The following is a 13,625-nucleotide window of genomic DNA, read 5'->3' as shown; positions in this document are numbered from 1 at the left end:
TGCTGGGCATACCGGACATGATAATGAAATTGTTTCAATAATCGAGGAGCTCCGAGAAGCGGGTTTGATTATAAATTGAAGACCATTCTGATCATGTTCATCAGTACCTTTTCATCCGAAACGAGTCAAATAAAGATGGTGAAACATGCAAGAATTATGTGCGATCGAGCGCACTTTGCCTCGATGGCGATGCTTTCGACGCGAGAGATCGAAAGATAAGATGTTTAGCAAGCCCGACGAATGATGCCGATGCTGTGAATAAGGTATACATGGACAAAAAAATGATACATATTTTGAAAGCATGTGATGCCAAGAGTTCCAAGCTGCGGGAAGAAATACTAACCAAACTCAAATTCTTACGTGAACACATACTCGAGATGATGCATGATACAATTGTAAGAATGACATCATTGAACAGAAATGAGGGACCAATTTTTTCTGAAACGTTTGAAAGAAATAATGGTTAAAGTTCATATGCTACATCGAATGATATAAATATATTTACATATTTTGAAAGATGTCAGTTTCCAGCGAGAATGCATTCGCAAGATACCAATCGCAATGTCAATGTAAAGTTTATGGATCGGATCATGCGATTATTTTTATGCATTTTAAATTTCTTTTTGTTTAATCCTAAATCTTGAACATGAGCTAAGAGAAGATGCAATTAGTGGAGGAACTGCATGCCCCCGCCAGACGGATTTTTCCACGACGTCGAGTTTTAGTCCATGGGTATGACGATCTATGGCAAGCCGATCTCGTAGATATGCAGCCTCACGCAAGCATAAATGGTGGTAATAAGTACATAGTAACCATTATCGATGTGTTATCCAAATATGCATGGGGCGTACCGCTCAAGACTAAAAGTGGGGGCGAGGTAGCTGCAGCGTTCAGAATGATATTTCGAAATCGATGTCCGAAAAATTTACAAACCGATCAGGGAAAGGAATTTTACAACAGTGAGATGCATAAACTTTTGACGAGACATGGCATTAATCATTATTCTACATATTCGGTTATGAAAGCTTCCATCGTAGAACGGTTCAATCGCACATTGAAGAATAGCATGTGGAAAGAGTTTACACTTAATGGAACCTATAAATGGATCAATGTGCTACCTCATCTAGTTGCAAAGTACAATGCACAAAAGCATAGAACTATTGGAATGCGACCGTGTGATGTCACCCCTACCATTTCCAACAGACTCTTATACACAGCGTATAATAACATAAAGATTGCTGCACCAGCGAAATTCAACGTGGGGCAGTCTGTACGCATCAGCAAATTTAAGACCATTTTCGATAAAGGTTACACACCAAATTGGACCACTGAGGTGTTTGAGATAGTCAAGGTACAAGCAACTAATCCGGTAACTTACCTACTGCAAGATTCCTGTGGAAACCCCGTTGCTGGAGGATTCTATGAACACGAATTGCATCGCGTTGCCAATCCAGATGTATACCTAGTGGAGAAAGTATTGCGTAGAAAAGGAAATAAGGTGTATGTAAAATGGTTAGGATTGAGTAATGTAAATAATTCATGGATAAATAAAGACAATGTATTATAAACATTTATTATGAACACTTATTATAAACAATTTAACCTATTTAATGAAAAAAAATATATAATCTTCTATTTACATTGAATATAAACAATTTTATATTTATTATGAATATTTATTATAAACAATTTAACCTATTTAATGAAAAAAAAAAAATCTTCTATTTACATTTAATATAAACAATTTTATAGCTGCGAAGGAATTTGATAATGATCCCACGGCAATGTTTCTGTTGAGTTGGGTATGATATACCGTTTGTCATCATATGGTGTCACGCCGTTCACCGTTTCTCGACAGGACCGGTGACCGGACTCGGGAAATTATGGCCTGACGGCCGGGCCACGCTCGGTCGCGCGACACGTGGTCCTCCCGGGACAAAGAATCACTCGCGTATTCGAAATCGTCCTCCCTCGAGCGTTCGAAATGGAACCTACGGGCGCCAGGCACGCACACGTGCCACACGAAAGCAATCGGGATTCAAACCCGAGGGATCACTTTTCCGAACACACGAGGATTGCGCGACCTGGGATAGCGGTAGAAGGGCCCAAGGTTACACGTGGTATGAAGGACGGGGCATTCCCCGCGACGGGAACGTTTCTCACAGGGAAAGAATGAATCGAGACATTTACGGCAGACAAAGATCGTTTATTATCTCGGGAATTAACGTTGACAGGCCACCGGCGAGAGCCGGTGGCAAACAAGATGGCTGCCGGCGCGATCTCGATCGATTTCGACGGTTGTTCGGTCGATCGCGCGTAATATTCCCGGTTCGCGTCGGACTCGGCGGTCACAGGATTCCGCGTGAATGATACAAGCCTGGAAAGGCACGATTTCCGCCGAGCCCCGATAGAATACGCGTCGCAATGCGAAGAGACTAGGCGAGAACGGCAAACACGTAGCGAGATCGAAGCGGGCGCGTCGCGTCGTCCCACCGTGGAACTTCCGAGGATCGTGAATCTACAAGGCCGCAATCGAAATTCGTACGTCCCGCAAAACCACTCGGGATCGCTACGACACACTGCTTCGGCGCCGGCACGAGAACACTCGTCTCGGACCCCGGACGCGCCGAAGCACTTAGCCCGCGCAAAATAGGTTACAGAACCTTCCAAACGACGTCCCGAGCCAACACGAGCACTCACAGAACTTTAGTCGCAGTATTATGACCGGTACTTACCAAACGGCACGGCTCAAGCCCGACAATGGCGGTCGTAGCACAGAACTTTTTGACAACAACGCGGTTAGAGAACACGTGATGCTAACCGGGTCCTTCGTCCTACTGACACACTTCGCGTCGGCTCGGTACGCGGAAACGGGGCGTCCCACACTACTTCCTCATCTATCCTCGCCGCTACGACGGCCGGACCTATCGCGTGGCTCCTCGCTACAGGGCCGAATTCAGGGAATTCGGACCCGGGCCTCCGACAATTGTTCATTTTCTCGGGGCCGCGTCCGATAACGCTGCGGGGGCGATGGGATGGACCCGAGCTATTCCAGGTGAGCTCTCGTGGCTTTTCCCGGGTGAGAGTCGGCAAGGTTGGGCAGGTGAACGTCCCTACGAAGTCATTTCCTCGTCGGCATCTCCGGGTTGGTGAATCCGAGCTCGGTCCAATCCCCGTTGCCTTCCTCGTTCGCGCCGTTGCGTGATAGGTCGGCCGGGCGTCTTCCCGTAATGGCTTTCGCCAATTAGCAGCTGCGGATATGTGTCGGCTCCCCTTGCAAGGGAGCAGGTCCTGAAACTTCGTGTCGCGCCCAGCGGCGCGACATTCGAATGCGATAAATTTTCCGCCGCTGGAGGCCGGTTGTCTCCAGGGAGATCGATCGCTACGCTCGCTTCGATTCGTATCGGCTCGCGAGTGACCCGGTCTCGGTTAAGAGGATTCGGACAGACGTCGGCAAAGCTGCCACGTCACAACTCCTCTCCCCCTAAAGGAGACCGGGGCACACCGCTTGGCAGTTACCGGTCATTTCATTCGTGGGCTCGGTGACGATCGATCATCCTCAGAGTTCCGTGGTGTACCCAAAACCAACATAGAGACATGTACGAACCCGACAACTGCAGTCCCAGACAAGTACCTGCAATCTTAACCTCCTTACTTCTTTCCTGGTGACGAGGCCTATTGACTTTACTGGCCCGTATCTGAAACGAAACCAACGCTCTTGCCGGGCCCCGCTTGGCCCGGACGCCTAACGACGGCGGGGTAGGTGTTAATGAAGCGACTCCTGTTTGTCTTATTATGAGTATTTAATACGCGCCTGGGCGCGGTAGTGTCGGGTATTCCCCTTTCGATACAAAGAACCAATATTATTTTACTCGGTGCGGCAATGCCTGCACTACGTCAGTACAAAAAGAAAACGGGGTATTCCCGCTACACTCCCCTTTGTGCGGCAAACAAACAAAAAGAAATAGTCTTGCGGGAGTAATACGAAGAGAAGAATAAATAATAAAAAAAAAATGTACTCTTATTGCGATTCAGTCTTGTTTTCTCTTCGTGATATCGGGGTCCCCCCTTTCTAGTGTTGGGCGGCCGTTCACCGTCTTGCCCGCCGGTCGTGTCGCGGTCCCCCCGTTTTCCACGAGGCCGCGCACTCCGGGCAGGTCTTTACCGTGTAAAACGGTCGCCCACACCGGAAACAATAATCCCACTTTTGGGGTGCCCGGCATTCCGTGTGTGTGTGTAACATGCTGAGGCATCGCCAGCAGCCGAACTCCACCTCCGCCTCGCGCTTTTTCTTCGCGGCTCCCCGCCATTTGGGTCCGCCCCTCGGAACCTGATCTCCCTCTCGCCTTCCCTCATTCGGCCCCCGGGCTACGTCTTCCCGTCTTCCCGGGGCCGGTAGGTCAACTGCTTGGCGGATTTGCTGCTGTATGCGCTGCATACGTGCCGCCACGCTTTCGTGCTGCCGTCCCCTCTCCTGCGCGGGTGGCACGACGGCCGTCGGCAGTGTTTTCGGGGCTGGTCCCGGCCTGACTTCTGGCTCGTTGGCCGGTATTCCCCTGAAGGTCGGGTCTAGCAGTTTGGCCCACCTTTCCCGGCCTTGAGGTCCCCCTCTGCCGAATGCTCGTGCCCAAGCTGTAATCATGTCTTCCTCCTCCGGTTTGCTTCTTGGCCGGGAAGTTGGCTTGTTTACCGGGAGGGGTCTTACTGAGGCTCCCCCCGGTAGTTCCACTTCGTCCTGGAGGGACGGTTCTGCGTCCAGGCCCGTTTGTGACGGATATAGGGCCCTCAGGGCGGTAAGGAGTCCTAGCCGGATTACGTCTTTTACTTCCTCCGTTTCCCTCCGGTCCTCCTCTTCCTCGCTTGACGATCCCGATGTTTCCTCTTGACTTCGCTGGGCCGGGTCTTCCTCCTCCTCGGGGGTTTCCCTGAGCACGTTCTCCTCCATGGTGGGCCCGTCCTCCACATTCGGGAGTCCCGTCAACGCCCGAACCCAGGCTTCCACCCACTCGTAGGTGTCCATGCCCCTTGATCTTCTTCTTAGGAATGAACAATATTCTGTAAAGTGGGAAGATCCTACGGTATCAATTTGTGTTTGTTGGTGGCTGTGGAGGGAAGTATGGCTTGAGATCCTCAATGTGGGCTTTGCCGAGGCTGCGTCCGTCCTCCGCGGTTAGGACGTACACCCCCGGCGATAACTTCTGTGTGACCGTGACGGGGCCGATAAATTTCGGCACTAATTTTGCCGCTACATAATTTGCCGCCGAGGAAAGAACTCTCTGTCGCTTCATCACCCTATCCCCGACGTTAAATTCCTTATCCCTACGTCGTAAATTATAATAGTGCGCCTGTCTTTTATACGCGTCCTCGAGGTTCTCCAACATCCAGTGCCTCAACGACGGCAACTGTGACACTCTCTTCTTCCACGTATCGTTGGAGGTCACCTCGAGGTCGACAGGAGGGTCTACGCTTGCCCTAACGCACTTCGCCGGTCGTGGCTCTCGCCCGAAATTCAGAAACGCGGGAGAGGCCTGTAGTACGGAATGATGCGCGGTATTATATGCGAACCTGAATTGCGGTAAATTGAGGTCCCAATCTCGGTGATCCCTACCAATATATGCTACAATCATTGTCTTCAGGATTCGATTAACACGCTCTATCGGGTTGGCTTGCGGGTGGTACGGGGGGGTCGTAGTGAGTCGGATTCCGTATTCTTTCGCGAGCTCCCGGATACTTTTGTTGGCGAACTCCGTACCGTTATCCGTTAATAGGACGTCCGGCGTCCCCCAACGCGAAAAGATTAACGCCTCGAGTGCCTCGGCAATCTTCTGGCCGGTCGCTTTTCGGAGCGGGGTACACTCGATCCATTTTGTGAATAGATCCTGGATCACTAGGAGGTACACATTGCCGGTCCTGCTAGGCGGAAACGGGCCCATTATGTCCGCCGCTACCACTGACCATGGCGTGTCAACACGGCGCCGACCCATCAACCCTGGTGGAAGTGCTTGCTCCACCTTCGTGAGTTGACAGGTATTACAGCGTCTCACGTATTCAACCACTGTCCTATACATGCCAGGCCAGTAATAGCGGGACGCGATACGCTGGTACGTCTTTTCGACGCCCAGATGCCCTGCTTGCGGATTGTCATGCGCCTCCTGCAGGATCTCGGTTCTGCGCTCCTCCGGTATCACCAGTTTCCATTCACCCCCATCTGAACCTAATGTTTCCGCGATGAGGAGATCGGTACGGCGGCAAAATAGTTCCCCGTCCCGAATGGACCAGTCCTTATTTTTATTCGGGTTCCGCTCTACTTCCGCGAACTTCCCCTCGTACCAATTCGCTCGAATTGTTGCCACAACGTGTGTCCCGTTTTCTTCGACCCCCTCCCCCTCGAATGCTCGCGATAGTGCATCCGGCACTTTATTCAGGGCTCCCTGCCGATATACTACTTTAAAATCGTATTCCATTAGCTGCAGGGCCCACCGTGCTAATCTCCCCGTAGGGTTTTTCAACGTTCTAAGCCAACGCAGGCTGTTGTGGTCCGTCACCACCGTGAACGCGTACCCCTCCAAGTAGGGTCGAAACTTCTCTACCGCCCAGACGATCGCGAGGCATTCCAATTCCGTGGCGGAATATTTCCTCTCCGGTACCGATAGAGACCTACTCGCGAATGCGATAACTCTTTCGACTTCATCGACCTCCTGCGTTAATACGGCGCCTAATCCCACCGTACTTGCGTCCGTCTGTACTGTGAAGGGGACTTCGAAATTTGGGCACGAGAGGGTAGGTGCTGAGGCTATCGCGTCTCGAAGGGATTCGAAGGCGGTTTGTTGATCGTCCTTCCATTCCCATGCGCGATCTTTCCGTAAAAGGCCATTTAATGGTTCGGCAAGCGTGGCGAATCCCGGGATGAATCTTCTATACCAAGAAGCCATTCCAAGGAAACGTCGCACCTGCTTCACCTTTTTCGGCGGAGGGAACGATAATACGGGTTGCACTTTCTCCGCATCTACCTTTAGTCCCTCTCGGCTCACCACGAAGCCCAAATACCGGACTTCCTGTCGGCAAAACTCGCACTTTTTCGCATTGATTATTAGACCAGCCTTTTTGATCTTATTCAACACTCTATCGAGCCACACGAGATGTTCCGTGAACGTCTTGGTGACGATAATAATATCGTCTAAATACGAAAACGCGTGCGGCTCCATTTCCGGCCCTATTAATCGGTCTAATAATCTCTGAAAAGTTGCGGGAGCGCCTGACAGTCCGTACGGCATGCGGCGGAAATGGAATAGGCCCTTCCCCGGGACCGTGAAAGCTGTTATTTCCCGGCTTTTCTCTTCCAGGGGAATTTGAAAATACGCCTGACTGAGGTCGATTGTCGAAATGTATTTCGCCGAACGTAATTTATCGAGAATCTGTGTCATGAGCGGCAGCGGATACGCGTCTTTCCTCGAGACCTCGTTAACTTTCCGAAAATCGAGACAGAAGCGGTACGTACCATTGGCCTTCTTGACCATCACTATCGGACTTGACCAGGCACTCTGCGATGGCTCTATTATGCCGTCGGCCAGTAGTTTATCTACTTCCTCGTATATGGCCTCCTGTACTTTCGGGGAGACGGCATAATATCGCTGTTTAATAGGTTGATGGTCACCCACATCGATTCTGTGGCTGATCAAGTCCGTTATACCCGTCATTTTGTCAAATTCCGGCAACGTGGACTCGAGGAAGGCGTCTAAGCGACTCTTTTCGCTTTCCGTTAAAATCTGCAGACCACAACATACCGCGCTAGGGGGGGTGTCTTCGAAACGGAACCTATCACCGGGCCGCGACGCGAAATACCAGACAGCGTTATGGTATTCCGCTATTATGCCGAACTTCGCTATCGAATCCGTACCTAGCAGTAGGGGGGTCACGAGATTGTCTAGGACCTTCGCGGCTATCACGCGTCTCTCTTCGCCTATTCTTAACTGAAAATGTGCCTCGTCTTCGGCACGATCTAAAGCCCCCGTGGCAAGAAGGAAATAGCACGGTTTTTCTGCTTTAATGAGCTCGATACTAGTGCCCTTAACTTTACCGAGGACGTCCCGACTAATAAATGTCAGGGACGACCCCGAATCGATTAGGGCGCGCGTAGCCATTTTGCCGATAAACGCGTCTACGGTTAGCAAAGGAGGGCGGTATTTGTCCCCGACAGTTACTACGCGGGCCGATATCAATTCGGGTGGAGTCTCTCCGGCCGCTCCGATTGACTCCCCCTGTCGTTTCCCGATCGCGGTCGACACCTTTGGCAACGTTTCATCGTGACACCTCCCGCCCCGCAACCGTAACAATGTAACCGACGTTCTTCTCGGCAATGGCGTGAGAGGTGACCGGTCTTACGGCAATTCCAACATTGCAGCCGAATCCCTCCGCTCGCACGTTGTTTATCGTGCGAATCCCATTGGTCTGTTGTTACGGCTGCGGTCATCTCCGCCGCACGAGGGCGGGGCTCACGCGAGAGGTCCCGTGCTGTTTTACCGGGTCGGGATTTTTCGTTTCCCTTCGGCGTGGCTTGTGGAAAACTCTTCCTAAGCGCCGCCTTGGGTTCGCGAGTTCCCGATCCAGATCTCGAGCTCCCCCCGGCAGATTTAAATGAACTTGCGTCCGAATCTCCCGTCTCGTCCCCGCTGGTGGTTGCTACCGCGTTCGCATACTCGAAACGGACTGATCTATTCCGCGTTTCCGATCTAGAGCGCGAGTATCGGGGGGAATCTGAAGCGGAACCGGGGCGATCCTCCCGCGAGGATTTCAGCCCATTCTTGTTCCTTTGCTCTATCTCCCGTTCAGCTTCAATTAACTGTTTGCGCAGTTCTCTCACCGTAGCTATCGAACCGATCGCTACGGAACGCTGCAGGGATGGTTTCGCGCCCCAATATAACCGCTTCGCTTTTTTCTGTTCCGGCCACGGTGGCTGTAATCTCTTAAACAAGACCGACATTTTCATAATGTATTCGCGCACCGGTTCATCCCTCTCCTGATAATTATCTTTTATTCTGCGTACCAGAGTGTCCTGGTAATCCGTTTCCCCGAAAAATTCCCTAAAAGCCTCCGCGAATTCCTCCCAGGTTGTACACTCCGCCCCCTCCTCCTTGTACCAATGCTTTGCGGTTCCCCCGAGACATACCGCTAAACAACGTAACAAATCGCTTCTTGCGATATTACAGTACTCCCGTTGTAGCTCTAGATCTTCTAAGAACTCCTCAGGGTCCTCTTCCGGTTCTCCGGTGAATTTCAATTTCCATCGTCGCATTATGTCGACGATGGGTGTTCCCTGGTAATAAAGGTCTCGAGGACTCGCTCCGCTCGGTACTCGGGATGTGGGGACTGGGAGGATTACTTCGTGGGGGGGTGACCTCTCTCTGTTGCCCCTTACGTACCCCGAGGGGCCCGCTTCGGATACCCATTCCTGTTCCATCGCGTCTCCGTAAACTGATCGCTCTTCCGAGTTGGACCGTTCCCTTTTCGGTATATTAAGTAGGCTTCTCATTTGTCCGGGGTTTCGGTACCTGACTACTCTGGTTGCGGGTGTATCGTACGATATGATGGATAGGGATCGGGTTCGCCGGCCGCGATACACGAATGACCGCCCCGCTAATTGCGGAAATTATTCGAGAGAGAGAACGCGTATCTATTTCGTACCCGCGAGCAAGCGAAAAATCCGATTTTCTTTACGCGGCCTTCCCCCGGCAATTCATCTTTCTTATCTTCGCGGCAGGAAAGAGTAAGTCTCCTATCGAGTAATCTAATCGCGTTCTACTGCCCGTCGACAGTGTTAATACGCGTTTTCTGTAACTAACCGTCGTACCCCCTCCTCCTTTTCTCGGCCAGCGCTAGCCGTCGTAATCCATACTTGAGGGGTGTACGATATTTCGCCAATTCAATTCGATAATCACAAATACAACCCGAACGAATCTAATCGAGGTTAAGACGGCACTCGTCTAGGCTACCACATTGACATCTCAAACACCATACTTTCCCCCAACACCACACATAAAAAAAAACATCATAAAAAAAAACATGTGGGTGGGCGACAAAATTTATGGGGAAAATACACAGTAAATTTCAATCAATTTTTCATCAATTAACTCAGTCGTGTGTCATTCCGGGCCTCGATAACTAATTCCCTTTCTAGCGTGTGACCCCGACAAAACAAAATAATTGTTTGATTAATTTGTGTCTCCTCGGGCGAGATTTAGCGGCACAACCTCCGCGTGCTATATCCCGCGTGCCGGTCTGCGAGGGGCACCCTGGACTTGCTGGTGGGTCGCACTCGTTGGCGCGTCCCGTACCAGCAAGTGCGATAGTCGCCCGTACCACGCAACCGACCGCGAGACCCCACAAACTACGAAGGTTGCCCCCCCTAAACCTCTTTGGAGACGTTAAAAAAAATTAATAAATAATAAAATCCGTCTACAATAAATAAATTATTAAATAAATTAATAAATAAATAATTTGAATAAATTAACTGACTAGAACTTTTACAATAAATAAATAAATTGATAAATAAATAAATAAATAACTTATTCAACCATTAAATAAATAAATACTGCGATCCATAAACTATTAAATTTCCCAAAATAGTAATCTGTTAAATAATCCAATATTTAATCAATGTAATTTTGGTCACCCGGTATTTACGCTCAGCCGCTGGAATGGCACACGAAACAATTACAAGGTGAACCTTGCAGACAGTAAATATCAAATTGTAATACAATTCCGTGCTGGCTCGATTCTCCCGACTGAATGAACGAGAGAGAAAAAAAATGTTTACACGGGTCGCGTGTCTCTATTACGCCGCGGCTCGCTTCGTCTCTGCGATTCGCCTTTCCTCGCTGATAATATATTTTCTCCTGCGAGAGCCCCGCGCTTCTCCCCGTGTCTCCACGAACAAGCCTTTTCTCAAATCGCTTCTTCTGCGAGAGATTTGAACTGTTCGGGCGCCAATTTGTCACGCCGTTCACCGTTTCTCGACAGGACCGGTGACCGGACTCGGGAAATTATGGCCTGACGGCCGGGCCACGCTCGGTCGCGCGACACGTGGTCCTCCCGGGACAAAGAATCACTCGCGTATTCGAAATCGTCCTCCCTCGAGCGTTCGAAATGGAACCTACGGGCGCCAGGCACGCACACGTGCCACACGATAGCAATCGGGATTCAAACCCGAGGGATCACTTTTCCGAACACACGAGGATTGCGCGACCTGGGATAGCGGTAGAAGGGCCCAAGGTTACACGTGGTATGAAGGACGGGGCATTCCCCGCGACGGGAACGTTTCTCACAGGGAAAGAATGAATCGAGACATTTACGGCAGACAAAGATCGTTTATTATCTCGGGAATTAACGTTGACAGGCCACCGGCGAGAGCCGGTGGCAAACAAGATGGCTGCCGGCGCGATCTCGATCGATTTCGACGGTTGTTCGGTCGATCGCGCGTAATATTCCCGGTTCGCGTCGGACTCGGCGGTCACAGGATTCCGCGTGAATGATACAAGCCTGGAAAGGCACGATTTCCGCCGAGCCCCGATAGAATACGCGTCGCAATGCGAAGAGACTAGGCGAGAACGGCAAACACGTAGCGAGATCGAAGCGGGCGCGTCGCGTCGTCCCACCGTGGAACTTCCGAGGATCGTGAATCTACAAGGCCGCAATCGAAATTCGTACGTCCCGCAAAACCACTCGGGATCGCTACGACACACTGCTTCGGCGCCGGCACGAGAACACTCGTCTCGGACCCCGGACGCGCCGAAGCACTTAGCCCGCGCAAAATAGGTTACAGAACCTTCCAAACGACGTCCCGAGCCAACACGAGCACTCACAGAACTTTAGTCGCAGTATTATGACCGGTACTTACCAAACGGCACGGCTCAAGCCCGACAATGGCGGTCGTAGCACAGAACTTTTTGACAACAACGCGGTTAGAGAACACGTGATGCTAACCGGGTCCTTCGTCCTAGTGACACACTTCGCGTCGGCTCGGTACGCGGAAACGGGGCGTCCCCCACTACTTCCTCATCTATCCTCGCCGCTACGACGGCCGGACCTATCGCGTGGCTCCTCGCTACAGGGCCGAATTCAGGGAATTCGGACCCGGGCCTCCGACAATTGTTCATTTTCCCGGGGCCGCGTCCGATAACGCTGCGGGGGCGATGGGATGGACCCGAGCTATTCCAGGTGAGCTCTCGTGGCTTTTCCCGGGTGAGAGTCGGCAAGGTTGGGCAGGTGAACGTCCCTACGAAGTCATTTCCTCGTCGGCATCTCCGGGTTGGTGAATCCGAGCTCGGTCCAATCCCCGTTGTCTTCCTCGTTCGCGCCGTTGCGTGATAGGTCGGCCGGGCGTCTTCCCGTAATGGCTTTCGCCAATTAGCAGCTGCGGATAGGTGTCGGCTCCCCTTGCAAGGGAGCAGGTCCTGAAACTTCGTGTCGCGCCCAGCGGCGCGACATTCAAATGCGATAAATTTTCCGCCGCTGGAGGCCGGTTGTCTCCAGGGAGATCGATCGCTACGCTCGCTTCGATTCGTATCGGCTCGCGAGTGACCCGGTCTCGGTTAAGAGGATTCGGACAGACGTCGGCAAAGCTGCCACGTCACAATGGACTGAGAGCAATTTTGCGCTCTGATATAGTATACACTTTGTGCAATTTCGATCGTATACATGTCTGTGTACGACTCATAGCAATTTCATCTTGCAAACATCGCATGTAATCATCAAACGTTATGGTTGTCCTTACAACGCTAGTCTTTACACCTTTTGCTTTTTTTGTATCAGATTTTCCATCAACACGCAATGTATACATTTTTGCTCTTAGCCCAACAAAGTCTGTCATTATCATCCCATTGTTCTCGTCTTTCATCAAGCCGGGAACCTTTTTATTTACAAGTGGGATATTATACTTATTCTCTATCGGATAATCGCTTGTGTCGAAACGGTTAATATGGCGCCTCATGGTTTCATAAATGTCCTCACACATAATATGATAAATTAAGCTGTCGGTGTCTGTGTACATTACCTTACAAGTTTTACCATATTGAGGAACCATATACTCATGATGAAATTCGTACAAGCAGGTTTTGGATATATCTAATATGCACATACCCACATAGATTGGCTTGTTGAATTTCACCATGACTTTACGCAACTCCACAGCAGCCAAGTTTTCGGAAAATACACAGCGGCTGTGGAAATTTGGTTTCGCGATCATTGCCTCTGCACCATACCGCCCATCCCAATGTGTCACGAGTTTTACGTCTACATGATTCCGAACATTTTCCATAGTTTTACCGAATACCGCGTTGTTCATCAATTTGTACAAATTCTTTTCAAAATCGTTACTGGCATTTGTTCTAAACAGGGTATTTAATTCTATGTATTCGCGGTGACTGTGCGAATTGGAGGATGCGATGAATCTTTGTAATACGAAGACCGTGGCGTGTGCACTGCTGCAGGTTATAATAGTGTATCACGTAACGCTGCTTATCATGTAACGTTGCAAGCAACTTGGCCTCTCTTTTACCAGGTGGTTTAGCACGTGTTGGACAGAATGGTAGGTCAGCGTGAGCATCATGCAGACTTTGCGGATATTCTAG

At 50.5% G+C, this 13,625-nt stretch overlaps 1 protein-coding gene across 1 annotated transcript; it reads right to left on the bottom strand.

Annotated features, from left to right (window-relative positions):
• Positions 1-1,746: 1,746 nt before the first annotated feature.
• On the bottom strand, positions 1,747-13,312 carry LOC143220061 (uncharacterized). The gene is made up of 2 exons (XM_076445807.1): positions 12,637-13,312; positions 1,747-1,850 (listed from the first exon to the last, which is right to left on the bottom strand). The coding sequence occupies exons 1-2, from the start codon at positions 13,310-13,312 to the stop codon at positions 1,747-1,749; spliced, it is 780 nt and encodes a 259-aa protein (XP_076301922.1).
• Positions 13,313-13,625: the final 313 nt, after the last annotated feature.

Source organism: Lasioglossum baleicum, unplaced genomic scaffold (genome assembly GCF_051020765.1).
Source record: "Lasioglossum baleicum unplaced genomic scaffold, iyLasBale1 scaffold0151, whole genome shotgun sequence".
Taxonomy (NCBI): Eukaryota; Metazoa; Arthropoda; class Insecta; order Hymenoptera; family Halictidae; genus Lasioglossum; species Lasioglossum baleicum.
Note: the sequence above shows the minus strand (reverse complement) of the source record. Positions and strands in the feature narration are given on the sequence as shown.

Bases quoted from the DNA above. Each gene is read 5' to 3' on its own strand.
- LOC143220061 (XM_076445807.1), bottom strand. From the start codon at position 13,312: ATGGAAAATGTTCGGAATCATGTAGACGTAAAACTCGTGACACATTGG. The intron at 1,851-12,636 runs GTCCATTGTGAC...GGTCCTGTCGAG, and splicing joins AGAGCGCAAAATTGCTCTCA to AAACGGTGAACGGCGTGACA.